We start from the raw sequence: 23,075 nt of genomic DNA, 5'->3' as shown, positions 1-23,075 counted from the left end.
GGAGCTTTATTGGCTGTAGGCTGGAGCCGTTCACCAGTGGTGTGATATCCTCTAGCTACTGTTAAGAAGCATCTGAGGTACTTGATGGTCACAAATCTTGCAGTTCCACATGAGGCTACGTTTTTTTAATAGATTTGTTTTTCATGCCCTCTAGCTAAAACCTACGCTTACTATGCTGAACAGTGATCAATCAACAAGGAGTATTTGGTGTGCTAGAGGACAGGATGAGAATTCCATAACTTCACAACTGTTCTAACTTGTGCAGAGTAAGTTTGTAGAGGGAATTGAAATTCCATGTATTCACTGATCCTGCATTTTCAGTTCTTCCTTTTAGATGTATTAACAGCATAAGCTACAAAGAATGTTTCATCTCAGTTGTTTTAAGGCATGTAAAAATAATGTGTATGTATATGTTAAAACCTCCCTAAATTTTGAAATGACTTGTTAACTTTGTGGCTGTTTAGGGTGCATATTCTAATCCTTTGAGTTTATTCCTTTCTGGCTGTTTTTTATGGGGGGGGGAGGGTGGGGCAGGGCAGGAAGAGAAGCCAAAGCAGGCAGGCAGCCACTTCTTTCTGTTATCATGATGCTTCAACTTCATATTTAAAAACCAGCAACAATGAAACCAAAATACCCAACCCTGTGCTACTGAATTAAATAATTTTCAGTCTTGATGCAAAAATTGCATGTGCTAGGAAGAAGCATTGCTTGTTCAGTAGCTTGAAGAGCCAAACCCCCTTTTACTCAAGTGAAAATAATATGGCTGCCTAGTTGAGTGTTTGATTGTAGTTAACTCTCTGATGCATTGACTGACAGATGTGCTTAATGCATTCACACTGCAAAAGAGCTGCTTCATTCAGTTGCCTTTTAAATGCCATCAAATTGGCAGGAAAAAAAAAATCAAATCATGTGACTTGATTGCTTAGTGACTGTATAAGCCTTCAATGTTTGTAATGGGAAAATCAGTGACTTGCAGGGCTAAAAGCAGAAACAACCCGTGCAGTTGATGTAGACTTGGTAGAGGAGAGGCAGGCTTTTGTGTAAGTTGTGGTCTAAGTTTGAGTTCTGAGTTTTGGTGTTTGTGTCATGGTGGTTTTTCTTCGCCCTCACCCCCCTCCCTTTGGCTGAAACAAGTCTGTAGATTGATCCCTACTTCATTTTACACTTCTTAATACTATTTATAGCTGGTTTCTTAATGGCTCTAAAGTGCAGTCTGAAGGTGCAGTTTCACTTTACACCTGGCTGCATTACAGATATGATGCAGTTACCTCTGGTGTAACTTCATGTGTCTGTGGAGGTTGCTGCTGCTTGCAGTGGTGGTCTTGGGTTTCTCCTCTCCCTCGTGTCAGAGCAGTGTCATGCAGCTGCTGCGTTGAGTCCGTTCAGCTGGTACAAAAGAAAACTTTGTTTGGCATATGTTGTTTTCCTGCTGGGTGATGTCACTGATCTAACCCGCTTTGTGACTGGGCAGTGCTGCTGGCTCCGGAGCTGCCTAGGTGCGATGTGAGATGTGAGATGGCTCTCTGGGTGGGGCTCCCCGCCAGCGTAAGCAAACCCTTACCTGCTCGCTTTTCTGCCTCTGGCTTTGTGCTCCTGCCGCTGACCTTGTGTGTGGAAAACCCCACCAGGAGAGGAAAAGCAGAGCTTCCCATGCAGTGTCAGTTTTTAGTGGAGTCAAATCTTTGTTCTGGTTTTCTGCCATTTTGCATAAGGTGTTATACTGGTGTAAAGGGAGGTGATGGGTTCAAACCCGAGGACTTCAGCAAGTCCAAAGTATTCTGGTTGTCATTCCTTTAACGCTGCAGGTTGAATTGGGTCGTGCTGGACCATTTAAATGTGACCAGGCCTTAAAACCGAGGACTTGAAGTGATCTTCTGTAGATGTCGGGCTAAACAGTACTCCTGTGCTTAAAATTAATCTTAACCCCAGTTTGTGTTACAGGATCCCCTTCCCCTTTTAGTTGGCCTCCAAAAGTGTGTCCTTCCTTTCCTTCAGCAATGAGGGACACATGCTCCCTCTCTACACTTGATAAGTACTGTCCCTCTCAAGTAAGGTCATCAACTGCTGCAGTTGCTAGGATACTGGGCTGGTGTCTTTGGGTTTAGCAACAAAAAAGCTTCAAGAATGTGCTGAACAAGTAAGGAGCATGAGAACAATTGTAAAAGGAAAGGGATAGAATCTGTAGGCAAAGGGGATGTCAGGGAAGAAGCGAAAGTTGGGGGGGCAGGGGGAAGTAAAATATCAGTAAGCTTTAGCCCGTGATTTTTAGGCTTTCTTAGTTGCATAACTATTCCAGCAGATAATCAGTGAATTGTGTTTGGGAATGATATTGAGCTCATCTTGTGTATTTGCAAGGTTGGGGTTATTTGTAGTTCAGTTTACATGAATCTTTAAGAATATTTTTTATTAGATTGGGAGGATGAGTAACTTCTAACTTAATTGTGCAGTACATTTTGAAGTGGGGCATGGATATGCAACGCTGCGTGAATTAGAGCTAGTTATTCATTTAATGGTGTCTGAGGATATCCAGACTGAAAGAGCATTTTTTGTTTTTCTGTCCTTGAAGAAGTATGCTTAGCCTGTTTCATGTTGGTTTAGGTTTTTTTTTTTTCTTTTTTCTTGTGTGGTTTGAGAGGATTTGTGGATTCAGGTGAACTCTGGTAGATACTCAGTAACTTAATGGTTATTGTTGAATTGATGTATTTTGTCAGATTTTTCAGGCTAGAGCAATGCAGGATTGCTTCAGCTTTGGCTTTTGTTCGGAGCAGACCACCTTAAGGTGGTGTTTGTAGTATTCCGAAGGGGAATAGGTCTTTTTGAACTGTTCTGTAGAAATTGTGAGTTTCGAGTGGCAAAATACCGTTGTTGGAACTGGTCAGATTTCAGAGGTTGCTGAAAATTGTTTCTTTTTGTGAGTCTGGGGATCAGACAAGTAGAAAGGAATCTTAAGACTTAGTAGTGGAGTCCTTCTTAATAGTGGAAGCAGATGAAAAAAGAAAAGTCAGAAATAAGCAGGGAGAAAGTATATCCATGATTTGAAGAAGTAATGTCACACTGTTTACTTTAAGGGAAGGTAGGACTGGGAGACTTTGCCCAGGAAGTTGTGCTTCAGAAAAGTGGTGCTTCCTCCTGGTTACTCAGAGGAAGTGAAGTGTGGAAATACAAACCCAGCAGCAGCAGAGTTGACTATCCAGGTGGTAGAACTTTGCCAGGTTTCTTCTAACATGCAGGATTTTTTTGTGTTTTGCTTTAAGTGCTTCTGCGGTTTTATCAGCCTTCTCTTTGTAGTTTATGGCAGAACCTTCCTTCATGTGTGTCAGTTCTAGCTGCACTGTCTGTGGAAGAAGTGTCCTGAAAACCTAATCAGACCAGAGCTCTGGAAGTTTGGTCACTCAGCTTCATTGTGCTATTGGTAAAGCAGAGAGATGAAATGGGAAAAGAAAGATTTAAAATCTTGTCTCTGCTAACACTAAGTGTGTCCATGTCAAACTCTAGCTCTTTTCTCCAGAAATTGCTTTGTGGATTTAGTTTCCTGAACTATTTTTGTATTTAGTCTGAGATTAAATGGACTAGGAAGGAGGAGACAACATTTGGAGGACTGGGAACCAAATCTCTTCTAGGTGAGTGTTTTTATTCCTGGGTTGTCTTTGCTTTCACTGGCTCCATAAACACTATCCTCTCTGCATAGTAGAGGGGCATCACGGAGATCTGTGACTGATTAGCTTAGAGAATATGATTCCGGAAGGTATGAAATACAAGTGTGAAAATCTGTTGTCTGAATGTTAAATCTCTGTCTTTGGGGATTAATCAGTGTTCTGCCTAGTGAACTTGGCCTGGTATAGAGAAGCAAGTTTTTATCTTCTCTCTAACCTTTTTTGGGCTGGGCCTTTTTGAAGTTGAAATAGAGGTGTATGTAGTATGTCAGTAGCTTGCGAATGGTAGATTTAGAAGTGCTTGATGCTTCTGTTAGATGGTGTAAGGTTTGTTGTTTGTTTGTTTGTTTTTAACTACTGACTGTGAACCATGCTTTTCCATGAAATTTGTATTGTAGCATTTCATAACCACAGTTTGAGTGTCAAGCATGGGGAAAACGGCGGTCTGTGGAGTGTATTAAACATTAGCTGTTTAACATTTCTAATACTAGCAGAATAGTACTTTCTTTGTTAGAACAAGCTTTGCAGTTTGCCTTTATCAGCAGTGGGTTATCCTAAAAATCTGAATTGTCTGCAGAGTTCTACAGTTGTTACATACTAAACCCAAACCTGCTCTTTGGATGCATATCCAATACAGATTCAAGTGCAGTAATGCTGTGCTGTTTTTTTTTTTTCTTGTTTTATTCACTGCTGTTTGATTATCGGTAGTTCATTGCCTATTGCTTGCTTGTTTCTTTTCCTCGTCTCTTCCTGATTCTTACCTTAGGTGAAGTTGCTGTGACTTTTAAGTGTTCTTCTGTATTCTAGGTGCCTCACTGAATTAAAAGGATGTGTATTGAGCTAATATGTATTTTGGATTCTGTCGTGAAACATTCGGTGAGAGTATCGGTGTACTTTGGTTGTAAAAGAGAATTTTAGAATTTCATTCGTGCCTCAGAAGTCCCCAAACCTGTTAAATTTGCTTTCTGAAGGGAAGGCAACTGATTTTAATCCTTCCATTAAACTTCTCCTTTTCTTTACTGCCATTGTTCCTTTTGATGTTCACTGAGTTAAAGAAGAGTCTTTAGCGACCTTTCTTTGTATTGTTCCATGTCATGTGTCCCATGGAAAAACAGTGAAGTTGAGAAAGTAAGCATGAGCAGAGCTGGTTTTAAAACTCATTGTCTCTTTTCCCTTCACTCTCTGTACCCCCCTAAGTTGCTCAGCCTGAGTTTCCGAAGCCTGGTATAACTTCTAGAGAAACTGAAGTAGGGATGACTCTGCCTTAATCTGTGTTAGGCCTCTTCAGGACCAGGGACATGATGATTGCAGGATTTTTTGGGGTATGGTGATGCTTGCCAGAAGCTGTAAGATTTATGACACATGGAAAAGTACATACATCAAAGCTTCATAGTATTTTGGACCCAGGTTCCTGAAAGCTAGTAATAGAGTCTTGCTCTTGCTGTTGTAAGCAAGATGCTGGAAACCGTGAGAATCCAAATCTGAAGCTCGGCTTTTTTGGCCTTTGGGGGTTTCACCGGTAAAGCTAGGATTCAGTTTGTGGTGCAGTCAATTATGATAAACTGAGGCAAAACAGCATAAGGAAACCGCAGCCTCTGGCCGTCTTGGCTGTGCTGATGTGACTCAGCTCCTGGGTGCTGTAAAAATCACTAATGTGAGTAATGTCAAGCATTCCTTTCCCTTTATTTTTGCAAAATTAACTTTTAACCCACTTCATTAGCGGCACCCTGCCTTGCAGAGCCATGTTTTGCATCATTTGAGGATAGTGAAGTTTTATGTAATGAGGAAGCAGGAGAAGATTGTGGTGGTGGCTTCTTGTAGGGATTTCAGCCATCAAGGAAACTTAAGACTTAAGTAGACTGTACCAGTAAACACTGGGAAGTCTCCCTCAGCTAGGCACCCCTCAGTGTGTACTTACTTTGGTGTGTACTCCCTACTTGCCAAGGGTGTAAATTTAAGTTGACTCCCCCAGTTCTACAGGGGCTTATTTCAGAAATGCGGTTTTGAAATAAGAACTTACGTGTGAGTGGGGGTGGGAAAGGGGAGAGTAAGGGAACTTTGCTTTATAGTACTGTTAAAGCTAGATGAAAAAAGTAAGAGATTTAACTGTGCATGAGAGGCATATTCAGATCTATAACCTGTATTTGAAAGAGGAATCTAAGCTGAAGCATCTCTTAAGTGAACTTTATAGCTTGTTATCTCTCAAAGCACTAACATGTGTTTCTGGTTGTCATTGTTATTTACTACTTAAGGCCTGATTATGTGAAGAAAAGGGTTTGTGTATTTACAGCCATTCCTTGTTTACAAGCAGGTATTGGCAAACAAGATTGTTTTTGGAGAGCCTGCTAGTAAAGTCAGAAGTACTGTGCAAATGCAGATTGCAGGTGGATCACATGTGGCTTTAAGTACAGCAGCATCTTTGAACTCCACGCTTAACCCATGTGGAGGCAGTCTGTGCTTCTTTGCAGTTGTGTTCCTTGGTGATTGCCAGTTTGGACATCAGTTGAACCTGGCAGCAGTCCTGCCTTGGTGGTGCATCTCCCTTACTTCTGCCTTTCAGTATAGGTCAGCTGCCATACTCTCCGCTGTCCCAGCTGATTGTGTTCCTCCTGTTACCGACTGTAGCAGGGGACTGTGCTTATTGGGTTACACAGCTGTTCTGTAACGTGGTCCTATCTGATGCCAGAAAATGTTCATGCCATGTTTAAATTTACACTTAAATTTGTGTAAGCCAGCAATCCAGAATTTCAGTGTATCTTGAATGTGTAACTTTTTTCATTTAAATAAGAAAATACTAAATGCATAAGTAATTCATCTGATGAAAATTTGCTTTCTGTTATTTGTTAGTATATATCTACTATATATAGTATAGCTCTATTTGTATCTGTGCTGGAATGGAGAAATCTTGGCTTCATTTTACTTTTTGTCTGCTTTCTGTGTTGAGGATTCTTTCATACTAGAAGACAGTTTCCATCAAATTCTATCAAACATTTCATTTTCCCCAGATTATTTTTTAAAAGATTAATAATGTAGTTTGCCAAGCTGTGTTCCACTTGAGTGGTATTTGAAGGTATGTCCAGATATTCAGAAGGAAATACGGTTTCTCTAAAGATGGTATATTGGTTTGCACCCCTTCAGAAATCATGCGAAAAACTTGTTCAGTCATGCGGATAGTTTGCAATGCTCTTTTAGGGTCAATCTCCTGGAGAAGGAGTATTTTATTTCATGTTAAGAAACTTAAATCTGAATGCTCAGAATCCAAAATGTGTATTGACCTCTTACCACCTTCTGACAGAGACTTTTATAAGGGATAATACTTATCCTGCATTGAGGAATATTACTTGTCTCTTCTCACCCAGTCATGAGGGTTCATTCTTCTGTTTGCCCCAACTGAGTATAGCATGTGTTCTCCTTGCAAAATATTTGGAGAACAGTATACATGCATTTGGACTATTGCACTTATGTTGTTTTCAGTTGGGGTTTTTTTTTGAGATCTGTTGCATGCTTCTGAGTCTTAAACTTTACAGTGATTTGTTTGCTGCAATTAAGAATCAGATATTTTAATGCTAAGCATCTCTGGATAAGCAGGATAATGGACTTGAAGAACCCTCATCTTTCTGGTGTGTTAAAACAAGTTTGAGAAAGGTCTGAAATTTTATCCATGAAACCCTGCTAGCCGAAACAAATAGACAGCTTCACTCAGCTTGATAAAATGTTTGTCGCATACTCGCAATGTTAGATGCCACAGTTGATCCACTCATGTTTTGAGGAGCACACTAGGGGAGTGAAAAGAAACGGAATCTTCCTGATTTGAGTGGAAACTGAAGGGGGTGAGGTGTGGGAAAACTTTGGGAAAATGCCGTCTTGTCACTGTGTGTATTGGCTTCATATAGATCTTTAATGCAGTTACAGAATTGTTTGTGTTGGATGTGACCTCGGTCATCCAGCCTTCTGCTCCAAGCAGAGCCAACACTGAGTACTTTGGTCTTGTCAGTACCTGCTGTCACTAAGTCACCTGTCCTATTTTCCTTTTTGATTCTTTACTGCTCGTGTACTAGTAGAAGCTTTTCATGTTGCACTGGAGTCAACTTTATTGGTGTTTTGACTTCCCTAGCAGGCACGCTGCATGCTGGGGCAAAAGTTGTGTATTCCTCCCTTGGTAAACTTCTCGTTTCTTCCTCCTTAGGCTGAGCTGATGATTGATCTGCTTTTTTTCCTGAGTGTTGGGATGCATTTTTCTTGTGGTTAGAAGCCGTGGTCCTTAAATACCCACCACCTTTCTTGAGCTTTTTTGCCTTTCAGAACAGTGTCCCACAGAATTCTGCCTACTGAATAAGTCCGCCTGCCCTTCTGAAGTGAAGTTCTATGTGGATGTGCTTAGGCTCGTCTCCGGATTTTAAGCTCCAGTATTTCATGGTTGCTACAGTCAAGGCTGCCATTGATCCCATCCTCAGCAAGTTCTTCCTCATTTTTGTTGAAAGCAATTCCAGGAAAGTATCAAATGACCCATTTAGCATCTGTTTTTCCCTGAAGTCTTCCAGAAGCCTCCTAGATTGTTTGTGTCCTGCCGTATTGCCCGCCAGTAGATGTTGGGAAGGTTAAGGTCACAATAACCAGTCTCTGTGAATTTAGAGACTTTCTGCAACTCCTGAAGTAGACTTGATTTGCTTTGTTACCCTGAACAGATGATTTGTAACAAACTTCGACTATGATGTTACCTATATGGACCTCTCCTTTAATCCTGACCCACAAACTTTTAACCAGCCTGTCGTCTATCCCGTAGAACAGCATTTTGTGTTCCAGGTGCTCCTTCAGGTAGAGGGCAATTCACCTCCTGTTCTTTCCTTCCTGGCTTTCTTGAAAAGCTAGCATGCATCCAGTTCTGTGAGCTATCCCACATGTCTCAGTTACTCTGGTGTCATAGTTCTGTACAGGTACTTGAGGGGGTTCCCCTTTCAACGTGTTTTATCCTTCCCAAGGTCTCTTTTTTTTTTTTTTTCCTCCTGCCAACCTGACCTGTGTATTTAACATGTCTGCAGTTAAGGGAGAGAACAGTGATTCAAACTTCTGTCCCTATTCCCTGACAGACGATGTTCTTAACCACTTTGTCAAGTAGATCTCATATGTAACTTAGCAGCCCTCATTTCTCAGAGGTACGTGGAGCCATAAAAATTAAAATGCTGCCTGCAGTGCCAGTCCTACAGCGAGTTGTTAACTTGTAGGATGTGTCTCTACAAGCCTTTTCCCAAAACTTCACACGACAGAGCAAGGAGAACAAATGTCACCTAGGGTTCCATGTCCTTCTTTGTCCTTGGAGTTTTCTAGTCACTGTGATTTGCTTCAGGTCTCTTGTTAATATCATGGGTGCCTGCGTGAGCAGGTAATTGTAATAGTTATGGGAGGGAGGTGGGAGAAGGCAGTAGTGGTGCTAATAATAAGTGTTAGTAGTTTAATAGTTAATAGTCCAGTGGCCAGAGGACCCTTGGCAATCTCTTTAACATGCTGAATCTGGTCAAACCTCCTTCAGCAGCATATCTGGCAGCAGATGCGTGTGCCTCCTCTGCAGAACAGAATCTCCCCAGCTAGTGTTACCTGCCGTTCCCTCATATTGCTAACGGTTAGTTCAAGCAGCTAGCTCTGACGCCTGCCTTAATTGAGGTGCTTGCTGCTTCTGCCTGTCATTCTAATGTTGACAAAAAAAAAAGGGAAGTGGAAAATAACTTTATATGCTTGTGTTCTTAATAAGAAAGACTGTGGAGTGCTGGTGTAATAAAAACGAGGTGTTGGGGAACATGTGTTAAGAAGGGAATTGAGATTGGGAAGCTCTCATACCAGCTGATGTGTGCTGCAAACTTCGCATGCAGGAGTGATTTTTGAGAGCTATCTTGAGGTTCACGTACTTCATCTTCCATTGGCAAGTTTACATGCAGTCAGTGTGCAGGAACATACTACTCATGCTTCAAAAGTTTCAATTTTTCTAAGTCTTCTATGTGTGATAAATTTCTGGCAAGTAATTTCGGGCTGCTGGGTCCTGCTTGTGTTTGCCTTATGGTTACTACGTTGATTCATATGATTTGGATCAGAGAAATGATCATTGTAGTAGAAGCTGTGACTGAACTTCTTGCTGTTTGTGGCTTGTAGAGCACTTTAAGCAAGCTGCCATGCGATAGGCGGGACTGTTAAGCCTAGTTTCCTAGGAGTATGCCTCTGAAATGGAGTACTTCCAGTTTTTACCATAATTTTTTTTCCCTGTTCCCAGTGTCCCTTTCTCAGTGTTTTGCCGTCTGAACAAGAGCGCGTGTAATGTCCACTTTGAAATTATACTTGCAGGGAGTCGTCTGACAATGAAGAGGCAAGAGATAGTTGAAGGATCTCATGCTTCTTAGCAATGTCAGAACAAATGAGTAACTTCAGGGACTTCTGGTTGCACTGGACTGTTATTTCTACTTTGGTATTTGTTTGAAATTGTCAAAGAGATAAGCAAAGTCATGGCAGAAGAGGGAGAGAAGTAAACCACTGTACAAGTTGTGTTTGTTTAGAAAATTAGTAAAAACCCCAATATCAACATAGGAATACAGGAGTACTTGGCTGTCCAGTTTGTTTTGGGTATATATTGTGTGTTTCAGCAGGTGCCAACTAAAAATCAGAGATGTTACGCTTTTTTAGTAGTACAGATGTATTACAGCATCTCCAACATGAATTGTTACCCGCTACCCGTTGTGAAGGGGCAGGTGGTGTATTCCTCGTAACCAAATTACTGAGCACCTTGAGAAATCCTCAGCGGATCCTCTCGTGGGGAGGGGAAAGCAAGTGTGGTTCTGTGGTCATCCCTGTGGAACTTCAAACGGCAAAGTAACTGTTCTTGGAGATACTGTCACAGAGCAGAAGTACTGCTTTGGTAATTAACTTTTTACTTCTGGATGAAAGCTTCTCATTTCCTGGGTTATACATTTGAGGCTCTTAAAGAAGTGACATCATAATGTATTTCATCATCAGTCACTAAATCATGCTTGACGTTCCATCTTGCTGCTTTAATATAGTAAAATGAAAATGCAGAAATGCAATTTGAGATGGAACTTGAGAATATTGTATCAGAGTTCCCTAATGAGGCAGTGGGGGAGAGGGGAACAGAAGAGTATGGAAGTCACTGAAAAACAGACTAGGAATTTTCATTCTTTGCTACTGTGCTTTATGGAAACATGAATGTACTCTGAATATACCCATTTCTAGAGATGATGGCTGGTAGTAATGTTGTCTTTGTTTATGCAAAGCTGATCAAACTTAAGGATTACACTGTAATATAATTCACTAGCCAAATGAGCTTTTAAAGCCGTTTAGAATGGCTAGTTTTACAGTTGGAAATCTGAAAGGATCCTTTAGAAGGGGGTAGCATCTGTGGCAAGTCAACCAGCATTCATGGAGGTCAGTATCATTTCGGAAATTGTATTAATTCAGCGCAGTAGCAGTTAGTTGCTCAGATATGTTTACTGTGGTCAAAAAAGAGGGGATACAAACCTGTTAGAACTATCTTTGAGAAGATGTACACTAGTTGGTAAGAAACATTGTGCCTAAATCTCTTTTGTACCTCAAATTGATGTTTCTTGGTGTTCGGTGGTTTGGGTTTTTTTCTTCTTTTTCCTTTCTGGAATGAAGGTAATGCCATGTAGAGTAATACCATGAATGGTAGGAAGCAAAATAATCCTACCTGGTTTGCAACTGTGTTCGTAATCAACTATTGTGAAGGTCTTTTCTTGCAGGCTTTTGTCTGTAAATTGTCAGGTGCTTCTTCTTTCTAAATGATATGGAGAAGTGCAATTTAGATAATAACTTGAGCTAGTGCAGAAGTGCAAGTTAGAGCATAAATGCACTGTTTATAAGAATTTAAAATTTTATTTCTGAGGCTATAATTCTACAGATGCACCAAAACAATCCTATCTTTACACCGGCCACTCTTCTTGTGGCCTTGCATCTGTTGTGGCTGTGGTAACATCTGTGTGACTGTCTAGCTGTGACGAGCAGCAAACTACACATGTAAAATGACTGAAAATCTGAGCTTGGTACCCAGCAAGGTGGACAAAACAGTGGATGTACGAATGCCAAACCTGTTTCCATAACAAACAATGAGAGCTTTCCGCTTCCTGACTGTGATGTATGGGGCTATACACTTGATAAGGGAAGCCTATATTTGTTGTAAAATTGGGGAAATACTGCTTCAGACCTTCTGCGTAAGCCTGTTTGTGTCACTATTTCCTCAGTTCAGCACTGAATTGAGGAAAAATTGTTGTTTGGAGACATGTTTTGCTTAGAGGCATGCAGGTAAGGATTACACAGCTTTTTTTTTTTTTTTTTTGAGGACTAAAACAAGCAGAAAGGGCAAACAAATTTTAAAAAAACTGATTGAGATTTTTGGAAAGGATTAATTTGTTCGCTCCCTGGAGATAGAAGAGGCCTTACACCTTAAGGCAGAGTGGCTTAACTTGGTCTAACACAGGACATCACAAGAAGTCTGTCCATCCTGGTGGGCTTCATCCAGGCTTTTATTTTACAGTGGGAGAGTAGTGCTAAGGTGATTATCTAATAACTTGAAAAACCTGCTGCCAGAAATTTTTGGTTTAGCCTGTATGGGACTGGAATTGTACAAAAACCAAACATGGTTTGAAAGATGTAATTGCTTGTTGGGTATGATTCCAAATGGACAGCATGTGACTTTGCATTGCGTTCAGTAACACGCTGCATCTCTTAAGCAGTAACAGGTCTGACTAGTGGCATGATTTCTATACAGGAAAAGTATTATGGATCTGAATATATAATAATATACAATAGAACACTTACGGTGAAAACTGTATGTAGCCTGTTTTTAAAATATAAAAAATATGGTTTTTATAGGTCTAACAAGAAGCCTAAGTATAACTTCAGTTGACCAATCAATGTTTGAGAAAGCACAAGGAGAGAAAGTTACATTGCCATGTACTTTTGTACTCTCGGAAGAAGACGAAGGCCCACTAGATATTGAGTGGGTATTGATACCAGCAGATAATCAAAAGAAGGAACAAATAGTAAGTAGAGAATTGTTTTGGACAGCGTTAATTCAGTTGCTTGAGTGGGTTAATGTATGAACTTTGGAACTGACTTTTTAAACTTCCACCTTTTCAGGCTGGGATGCTTGTAATCTTAAATTCCTTGGAAGCACCAGTCATATGAAATATAGTGGTAGTTTTGGAATAGCAGATTAAGTATGAAGTGTCAAGAAGTTTCTCACTATAAATGTGTCTTCTAAAGAACTCACAAATTAAATATGCTTCAGTTCCAGAAAACAAAGGATGCTTTTGTACCTGCATTATTTTCCTGATTGAAAACTGATTTATGAGGACTTAATTTCAAAGATATTAACTCTTTTAGTTACTAACCCTACCCTTTCGTATTAATAAGATGACTCCTTTTGGTAGACAGGTTGTGCAGAATGAAATCTAATTTTAAACAGTTTTCTTTCAGTTAGAAGTAAATGCTGACATACTGCTACTTGGGCAGGTGTTTAGTTGAAGTATTCGTTAGAGTACTGTGTGTAGTGATATTTTGAAGACAGAGGTATTTGGCTATGTCAAACTTCTGAGATTATTTAAAAGAGCAGAAAGAAACTGTCAGGAATCTGAAGATGGCAAATTATTTTGAACGCTTACATGCCAAGTGGATTTCTGAATCTTATTTCTCTGTTTTATAGATAATTATGTATGCTGTAGACAGGATCTATAATCATTATTATGCTGCTATGACTGGGCGGATGCAGTTTACAAATCCTGATCCCAAATCTGGTGATGGTTCGTTGGATATCCTGAATTTAAAGTCAGCAGACACGGGCACATACCAGTGCAAAGTGAAGAAGGCTCCTGGAGTTCAAAGCCAAAAAATACAGTTGACTGTACTTGGTAAGATAATGTTTTTCTTGAATTTTCATTTACATATTCTATGTGTTTATTCCGTTCTGTCTTTGGTACCTAAAATGAAAACTTTTATTGGGCAAAGTCGTACTGAATCTGTGATAATGCATCTATTATTTGTCCATATGATAATGTCCATCTTTGGGAGGGGTGGACATCATTCTGTTCTGGGAGATGAACGGAACAATATTCTAGATAAATGAGCATTTTTAAAATTCTGTGCTTGGCTTGTATTTCGTAGAAATACATTTCCATGCACAGCAACAGTTTGTTGCACAAGCTTGGTCTTAAGCAAAATAGACTGACCTACTGGAATGCAAATAGTAACCATTTTGATTGTGACTGATCAATGGTACTTTGTTTATTAGTAAAGCCAGCAAGAACTAAATGTTCCGTTGAAGGATCACAGGAGATTGGAAAAGACGTTATCTTGAAATGTGCATCACAAGAAGGATCCCCGCTTTTGTCTTATGACTGGAGGAGAGTATCTGGCTCACAGGAACTTCCTGCCACTTCCATGCTGAGTACTGTCAAACTTATTTATTACTCTGAAATATTTAAGATTGCATTTGTATTTTTGGCTTATCTTGACTTGTGAGCATCTCATACTTAACATTAGTATAGAGTAGTCAAGATAGTGTCACTTCTGCCCTCTCACTGGTTAATAAAATTGGCATTGAAACGAGTGGGTTTGCTTTTTTTTATTCATACAGGGAAATGTTTCAAGCTTTAAGTTGAGATTCTTACTGTTAGGCTGGAGAATCATACTAACCCGTGCCTAAGCGTTGTGAGTTCTCTTGGTTGCTGATGTTGGCAGTTTTGATGCATGTATGGACAGTAGGGAAGAGTCAGAACAGTCTAGACTAGTGGTTAGAGCTGTCTGCAGGCAAGGGGAGATAAAAGCTTGAATTCTGTTAGAGATTGAACTGAGGTCTTCAATTCCTGATCAAGCGACAGAACTTCTTGGTTAAAAAGAGGTTTAGAAGAAAAGTTGTCAAGAGTAATGGAGAAGATAAGGCTTACCCTCTTCTTACAAGAGCTGACATACAGGAAGGAGTTACATATTCTGAGTTTTGACTTATGGGTTCTAAATTATTATAGGAGCAGTATTGGATTTTTGTTGGGAGAATTTCATTGCAGAAGGTTAATTTGTGAGTTTTGGCTTTGTGAAAGTTATTCTGGAATATTTTTTGGAAGAGTACTGCTCAGTACCAGTTCTTCTTGATCTTCTTTGTAGTTATGAAAACCTTAAACCTTGACGGTGAAGTTTTCTTGCAGGTGAGGCAGTTTAAGAATCTGTAATAGACATACTTTAACTCAGCTTGTGTAGGACATACAGGACAAAGTGGTGTTGTGTCTAAGAGTAGCAAAAGTGGATGCCTAGAAGACAGAATAAGAAGTTGTGTGTTTCTTCCTCGTAGGGGTCTCCTATCCTCCTGTAATTTTTGTCTCAGTAAATTCAGGTGTGGCTTCAGTCTAATTAATTTAAAACAAACAAAAATTTAATTTTGTGAATTCTTCAGTTTCCTTTTAAACTTCTATAGTCTATAAGAATCTGTAATAGTTTAGATAGAACACAGATCCCTAAAAATCAGCTACATATGAAGATTCTCATACTGTTCTCAATTTTGAAAACTTGCCTTCTGGTAGTGCTATTTGATATCTTCTTGTTTTGACAAGTGTCCTCTGTACCACTCGAGACCTTAAGCTTCTCTTGTTATGCCCCTTCTATCTCCAGATCCCAAACTGGTCTCATGGTAACAAAAATATCAATTGGCTGTAGCAGTGCTGGACAAGAATGAGTGAGGAAGTATGCAAAAGTGGCATGTAACCTGATAAAACAATGTTTTGGGCTTGTGGATGTAGGTTTGGGGACATTGAACATGTTCTTGAGAATCTAGACACTGCCGAACTTCTTCAGCAGGAAGAGCAAAGTATTTGTGTGGTGCTTTGTTCGTGTGATGTAGCCTCTTGCAGTGTTGATGGAAATCTACTGGCAATTAAAGCATGCAAGCCAATTGAAGTTCATATAGTAGAACCTCACAAAGTTAGCTGTCAATGGGTTTTAAAGCCCTGGGGGAATAGCCTTTGTTTTCACTGATTGTCTCCTACCCTGTCAGCATAGCTAGACTTTGGTGACCCACTGGGGTGCAATTTTCAGGTTAGATCCACCTCATGTTGGCATGGGTTCTGCAGGCTTCTGAGCTGGTTGTGTAGAATAGGTTTAGAGAGAAGAGCAGGAGGTATTTCTGGGATGCAGTTAATCTTTTGTATTGTACAATTCTGTTAGGGTGAGATAATTGGCTGTTTTAAGTATCTGATCCTATCCATTGACAGAGTAATTAGTCAGTAGGCTTAATGTTAAAGTCAAATGCTGTGGAATAGATTTCTAACAAGGTAAAGGACTTTTACGAATAATAGTATTTTGCAGCGTGATACATATTTGGTTTTATTTGGATATTTTCAATATGGTATTTTTTTAGTTAAGATTTCATCTATGTGCTGGATTAATTCTGTAGTATTGAATATGGAATTAAACTTTGGGAAATGGTAAACTTCTATCTTTCATTGTTTGTAGATAAAAATACAGGGGAACTTCTCTTGAAAAATGCCTCTCAAGACTATTCTGGTACATACAGTTGTATTGCCTCAAACAGAGTGGGCATGGATGAATGTTCTGTTGAACTGAATGTCACCCCTCGTAAGTGTTTGCTGTATAATGGTCACATAGTGTTTTGTGTATTAGAAATGAATAATCTTGTTTAAATGAATTCCTAAAAGTTTTTTAAAAATCCTCTTGTGTAACTTGAAGCCTTTACTTCCCAAAATATTGCTTTTTGTGCAGAAAACTGTTAACTCTTAGAGTTGTTTTAAATGCATGTGAGTGAAGCATATCCTCTGTGATTCAGCGCTATACTATTAACCTGGATCACGTGGAAGCATACTGTTTGTAATGTTGAGTTTGAGCAAAGTAGTTGGTCATGCAAATCTGACACTTAAACAGTATTGTTATTTATCTGTTCTAGCTATAAATACAGCTGGCATAATTGCTGGAGCTATTATAGGAACTCTGCTGGGTCTTTCTGTACTGGCTTTTCTCGTCATCTGTTGCTGTAAGAAACATAGAGAAAAGAAATATGAGAAAGAAGTACATCACGATATCAGGTAATGACATCGCTAGTTTCTGAGCAGTATTATTTGAAGATTAACTTTTAAATATGTATTTCTGCAAATAAGATACTTAACAGTTGACATTTCTGTCTTAATCTGGAAAGCTTATTAACGTACTAACAGCTTGTCAGAGAACTTTTTGTTTTGCATGTGGTGTTAGGTAGTCATGTGTGACTTCAATAAAGATTTTAAAGGCAATGAATACTTGATATTTTTTTTATTACTTATTTTTTAACTTCAAGTAATATGTGAGCCTCTTCTGGGTACTGTATCACCATAGAAAGAAACAAACTGGAAATTTGCTTTCTCATAGGAATGGTGACTGAACTCTTTGTTGAAGGAAAAATTCACACAGACGTGGGTACCACTAGGCTTGCTTTAATCACAACTCAGAGCTGGGTCACCACGCCAGTGAGTGGCAGAGAACAAAGGGATACAGCACAGCTTAGATACACTTATCAAATCATTAGTAAATGTCCGCAGTTCTTAGAAGTTTCCTTTGGTCTTGTCAGTTGCGCGAATCCATCACCTGACCCTGTCCCAGTTGATTCATCTATTCAGTTCCAGTCTCTGCCTCGGTTCCAAGGTCCTCCTCGGATCATGATCTTTCTGCCTGCTTTAACTAACACGATCCTTTAAGCACACTCAGTCTTTGAACAAGTAATTCCTATTCACATATACTAATTTTTCTAGAAACACTTGCATTTCTGAGAGCACCTGAGTACACAGATTGATCATCTGTTGTTTTTCTGTTGTCCTGCTCATTAACTTGACTAAGTTTTAAACCAGCCTTGGATTAGGGCTATACAAGGGACGAGGCCTGGTTCAGCCATTTAGCAGCTTCAGCACTTTAAATTTCTTAATTCAAAATACATTTTGTTTAACACTGTTGTTCTGCAACTGTTTTTTTTCTTTATTTTAGAGAAGATGTTCCACCTCCAAAAAGTCGCAGTTCAACAGCTCGCAGTTACATAGGCAGCAACCGTTCTTCTCTGGGTTCAATGTCTCCCTCAAATATGGAAGGATATACGAAAACTCCATATAGCCAAGTCCCAAGTGAAGACTTTGAACGTACTCCTGGTCAAAACCCAACCTTTGCACCTTCAAAGGTAGCTGCACCTAATTTAAGTAGAATGGGAGCTGTTCCCGTGATGATTCCAGCACAAAGCAAAGATGGGTCCATAGTATAAAGTATTGTTAATTTAATGCTGTTTTTAAAGTGTTCATTGTAAGTATTAGAGAAAACTACTGTGTTTCATCCCTCGTTTAAACAATGGCATGCAATTTTCCTTGAAAAAAAAAAAAAAAAAGAACAAGTTAGTTTGAAAAGCCACCAATTCTCATTTTTAATTTTAAACTTACTAGTATATGACAGTTGAACAATTTGCTAAAAGCATTGAAGTTTCTAAATAAATATCGGACACTGAAGGCATTTGGACCTTTGGTAGGTTGCTGAAGAGATGCCAGTTAATGTGCAGTTCTGAATATGTAACAGCGAGACGCAAGTGAGAAGTAACAAAGGCATTTCATATGTAGACCATGAAGTTTCTCAGAGTTCCTGAAACTTTATCCTCAATTTTGCAATAACAAATATTTGAACCTGGCCACTGTCTGATGTAGTTGCAGGGGGCTGAAATACTGAGGATGGCTTTGAGTTCTGTTCAAACTGAGTATTTATGCAGTTCTTTAACCTGGTAATGTTTGTTTGGAGCGCTTCTTGAGCTCATATTTCAGGGGCTACCAGTTATTTCATTGGTTCAAGTAATATAATGAATCCGCTCTGAATTTAAAATTCCAGTGAGTGGAAGTGTGACAGGAGACCTCAGAAGCTCTTTGAAACATGATTTTTTTTAATAATAACTCATTGTAGTCATGTAGATAATGTAATGCTTATGTTATCTGACGCAAGAGGTCCTATCGGGTGGTTGTTGGTGGTATCTAAGCTTTAAAATCTATAGATCCAACTGTTACGGTCACAGCAAGAATGAATATGTATCTTTATACAGTTCTTAAGTTAATTGTACCTTGCATTTTCCAAAGCCTGTTTAGATTTTAAGGGAGCATGCTCTACTTCTTTCCAAACCAATTATCTAGAAGCTCCATGTGGCTTTAATGAAAGCTGTTAAGTAACTGGTATTTGATATCTGTTCTCCTGCTCTAACATCACTGTGGAAACATCTTTTTTCCATATACATGTAAGTAGTAGTTAGCCTTTACTTAAGACGCTGAAATTTTTCTGTATGAATTTGCAGGGAGTTTAAAGCTTGTTTCTCCTTGCCTCTTCAACAGCCCTAAATATTATGAACAGTCGTTTGGACTTTTAAGAGCAAGAGTTTCGTGCAACCAGAATCTGAAGGAAATAGTGTCCGTGTTTCGGCTGGGATAGAGTTAATAGTTATCCAGAATAGTTAATACAAATCTTGTGTTTCTAGATTAAAAACCCTTCTCAGTTTTGCAAACTTACAGCATTACAGGAAGAACAGAACAATTCCTTATCTTCTACATGTACAGCTTCTAATGACTGATACTATATAGCTGTGGAAGCTAGATTTAAAGCTTAGTTAGTGCAGTTTGAGTCTTTGTGGATTTTTTTTTATTTTCTTCCTTCCTAATTTCCACTTTCTCCTTTTTGATCCTGTGCTGAGGGGGTGGAAGTGGGGAGTCCCTTCAGCTTATTCCAGCTGTAGATGTTAAACTGCAAGGTATTTTGGAAAACTCTAAAGGCATATAGTACGTGGCACTCATGTTGATGAAGGAAATACCTGAATAGCCTGTTGAAAGATGTTAGGATTATTTGTATGTAGCAACAGTGTGAGAGAAAACATTTCCCCAGACTTCTAGGTTTAGTGTCTGCTTTTTTTTTGTAGCTGCTTATAGATCTGTGATAAAGCCTTTGGCTTACTACTAGATGTTTGTCCTGTCTGTAGTTAAGTGCACAATTTTTGGCTGGCACTATTAATGTAAAGAACATACCCTTCATACTGAATTTAAAAACTTGAATGGCTATTAAGTATTCTAGACTTACAGTTTTACAAATTTGGGACTTTTTTAGATTGTAAACTGATGCTGTTAGATATCAGATTTTTTAATCTTTCATGTGTGCCTTGTCAATAAACTTTACCTGATTGTAACTTCAGTTTTTATGAAAAATTTCTGGTGCCTAAACTTGCTGTTTGAACAGGTGCTTAGATGATGGTACAGTTTTTAAAACACGACACTGTGATCTGATTTCTTGATTCGTATGTACTATTTATACCTCTCCAAGCCTATTTTTGGATGTGACTTTAGTCTCACTCTCTGTATTGTTCTGTATTTCAAAATGTCAGTTACTCCTTCAGTTGCTAATTATGATCTAGGTGTTTATATTCCTGAAAACTGCTCAGTTGTACCAATGAGATGGGTGGTTGACTTTTACTTGTGTCGTAAATAGTAGGTTTAGTAACTGTGCCAAACACATGCTTATGAAGAACAATAGATGAGGAGACATAGTCTTGCATCCAATTATTGTGATAGAAGAGACTTCAGAGGTTTTAATCATACACTGATTGTTTACCTTGAGACTAAGGCCTTCTTTAATTGAAAGGGTATAGTTGTTACAAATACAAGTTGAGTACAAAACTAAACTGAACCACAGACTGAGAGATAGCTATAAACCTAAGCAACCAGGCAACAAACCTATTGAATTTGGTTCTTGGTAATCTGTGGACATATGTGAGATTAGATGTGGTTTTTGGATTTTGTTTGTTTGCTTTTTTTTGTTTGTTTTGGCTTTGTTTTGTTTTGGTGGTGGTTCTTTTTGTTTGGCCTGAGACCCTGTACTTACAGTCAGGTAAGCCCTAGGACACTCAAGAACAGAAACCCGTCTCACTAAAGCATACAGAGCAGAGTTTACACATGCTTAATGCTCTGTCAGCTTGTACAAAATAATAAATGGACAAAGGACAGCATGATGTGCCCTCAGAGCCTAGCTGTTAGGTTTAGCAGCCTTGACAGTGTCTGTCTATTTATGTAATTGCATGGAAAATAAAAGAAATAGAATCTGACATAGTCCTTATCTGAAATAAAGAACCTCTGACTTGGGGTAAACTTTGCCTCAAGTTGCTATCATCATGCCTTTTTTAATGGATACAACACTACTATGAAAACATAATACCGCTATTATAAATTGTTTTGTCAATAGATTGTTCACTTATACTGGATTATGATTCTCAAAAGCAGCTACTATAGTTTAGCAATTGATTTCTAGCTGTGTAGGAGATGAACTGGTTAAACATGTGAGGAGTCCGATCTTACAGATAACTCTGCTAACAGAACTCTTTTAGGAAGTAATGGCAGCTGATACACCAGTTAAAAGGTGGCATTTTAATGTCTGGTTTAAAAAAAAAAAAAGTGTGTGTGTGGTACCATTATGTAAATACTCTAAGTGAACTCAAGAAACCTCTAGTTAATGTCATGACTGTAAACTTGCCTGTTGAGGACTACTATATATAGAAGAAACAGCTCAATTTTAGCATGGTGTGAATAAAGTGTTAGACTTGTAATACTGTGGAGGTTACGTAACACTTGTCCATTCATTACAAGCATTTTCATAAACTTTCTGAAATGGGTATTTAAAGATACTTGTGTGAAACTTCATTACCTAGAAATAAACACTTCTTCCAAAGCAGTGTAGTGCACAGAAATGCCTTGTTGGAGGGGTAGAACATGACTTCTGAAAGAAATGTACAATGCATACATCTTTATCAGCTCTGATAGTTGCACTCGTATTAGATGTATGCGTCCTGCTTAATAGTACAAGTACTTCATAATTGCAAGTTTTTCTGTAATGCTTAATATTGTATATTACTGGTTTTCATTATAAGCTTTTGGTTTTGTTCTTAACAGTGTATATTCTGGATCACTTTAGATCTTTGTTCAGTCTAAAGACATACTATTTGTGTCACTGAAACAGTGTTTTATACACTTGATAGGTGCTTTATGAGACCCTTTGGTTATCGGTCCTTTAGCATTGAGGCACAGCTCAATTGAAATGGGAGCAATAATATTTCCTGGAATCCAAAACATTACGATGTTACATTACACTTCCCATGCACAAGGCATGGACTTGAATATTGATATGAATTTCAGTATGAGGTTTTCTATTCACACTTTTGGGGGAATGGTATTTTACAATACAAGTGTTGTGAGTGAATTTGTAAAAACAAAATCCAGAATTTTAAAATGCTGTAGTTCCATGACAGACTTGTGTACTTTTTGAAATAAAACTGTTGGAGAAAACAGTAGTCTGTCTTTATTTTAAAGCAGCACTTGTGTATGGCTTCAGCTTTCTTTTTATGTGATTGGACGTGAACTAATAAATATGGCTGTGTGTACCATGCTGGCATTAATCATTTTATTTCTTGCCCCACCCCACCCCCAATTTCTGAGGCAAGTAAGACTTCAGATATTTTAAAACATGAGCTTATTTGTGGTTTCTGATTGACCGTATCATCTGTGTATCTACAATTTTAAAAACATACCAGAGCAGTCTCAACAGTTATTCTGAAATGTAAAGTTGGAAAGGAACTGTAAAATAAATTTAATCCCTCTCTATTTTAGGTAGAACCAGAAATTCCTTGAAACAGATAAATTCTTGTCTTTTAAAATTCGAACAGGCAGGTTTACAGCACTCAAAGCATGCTGATAAAATGCTTGGGTTTATATTGCCAGTTAATGTGCATCTCTTTTGATTCAAATGAAGTTGACTTGGGATACTCCTCACCCCTTGGCCTTGTAAACCAGCTGATTACTGTCCTTGCCGTTTTACCTAAGATTAATGTAACTTATCCAGTGTTGTCTTGGGCATGTATTTAGTTTTAGGAAACAAAGTCTGGCACCTATTACTCGTAACTTTTCTGGACAACTTGTTGCAGTGTCTCAGTGAAGAATTTCATCCTAATATCTAATCTAAATCTACCCTCTTTCAGCTTAAAACCATTACCCCTTGTGCTATCACTACATGCCCTTTTAAAAAGTCCCTCTCCAGCTTTCTTGTAGACCCCCTTTTGCCTCGTCACTGGAGTGTTCAAGGCCAGATTGGATGGAGCTTTGAGCGACCTGGTCTAGTAAAAGGTGTCCCTGCCCATGTTGGGGTCGGGGGGTTGGAACTAGATGATCTTTAAGGTTGCTTCCAACCCAAATTGTTCTGTGATATAATACTTGGAGGCCTAATTAACTTGCATTTGTTCATAAGGGCTGCGTATCTTCATATATGTACCTGTGTCATGCCAGATGTTTTGGTCACTTCTTTGTGTGTATATATATATAAAAAACCTAA

At 38.8% G+C, this 23,075-nt stretch overlaps 1 protein-coding gene across 2 annotated transcripts in view; it reads left to right on the top strand.

Annotated features, from left to right (window-relative positions):
- The window catches only part of CXADR (CXADR Ig-like cell adhesion molecule), a 37,086-nt gene that overhangs the window by 5,526 nt on the left and 8,485 nt on the right, over positions 1-23,075 (top strand). Inside the window, exons 2-7 of one of the 2 annotated variants that reach the window (XM_040582870.1) lie at positions 12,540-12,709; positions 13,372-13,576; positions 13,957-14,112; positions 16,167-16,289; positions 16,615-16,753; positions 17,682-17,868. In XM_040582870.1, the coding sequence (XP_040438804.1) occupies positions 12,540-12,709; positions 13,372-13,576; positions 13,957-14,112; positions 16,167-16,289; positions 16,615-16,753; positions 17,682-17,868 (980 nt within the window). Of the gene's footprint in view, positions 1-12,539; positions 12,710-13,371; positions 13,577-13,956; positions 14,113-16,166; positions 16,290-16,614; positions 16,754-17,681; positions 22,132-23,075 lie in introns of those variants that run through there. The other variant, XM_040582869.1, reaches the window with a different exon arrangement.

The sequence above is a fragment of the Falco naumanni genome, chromosome 2 (assembly GCF_017639655.2).
Source record: "Falco naumanni isolate bFalNau1 chromosome 2, bFalNau1.pat, whole genome shotgun sequence".
Taxonomy (NCBI): domain Eukaryota; kingdom Metazoa; phylum Chordata; class Aves; order Falconiformes; family Falconidae; genus Falco; species Falco naumanni.
This window is presented reverse-complemented; position numbering and strand designations above follow the sequence as displayed.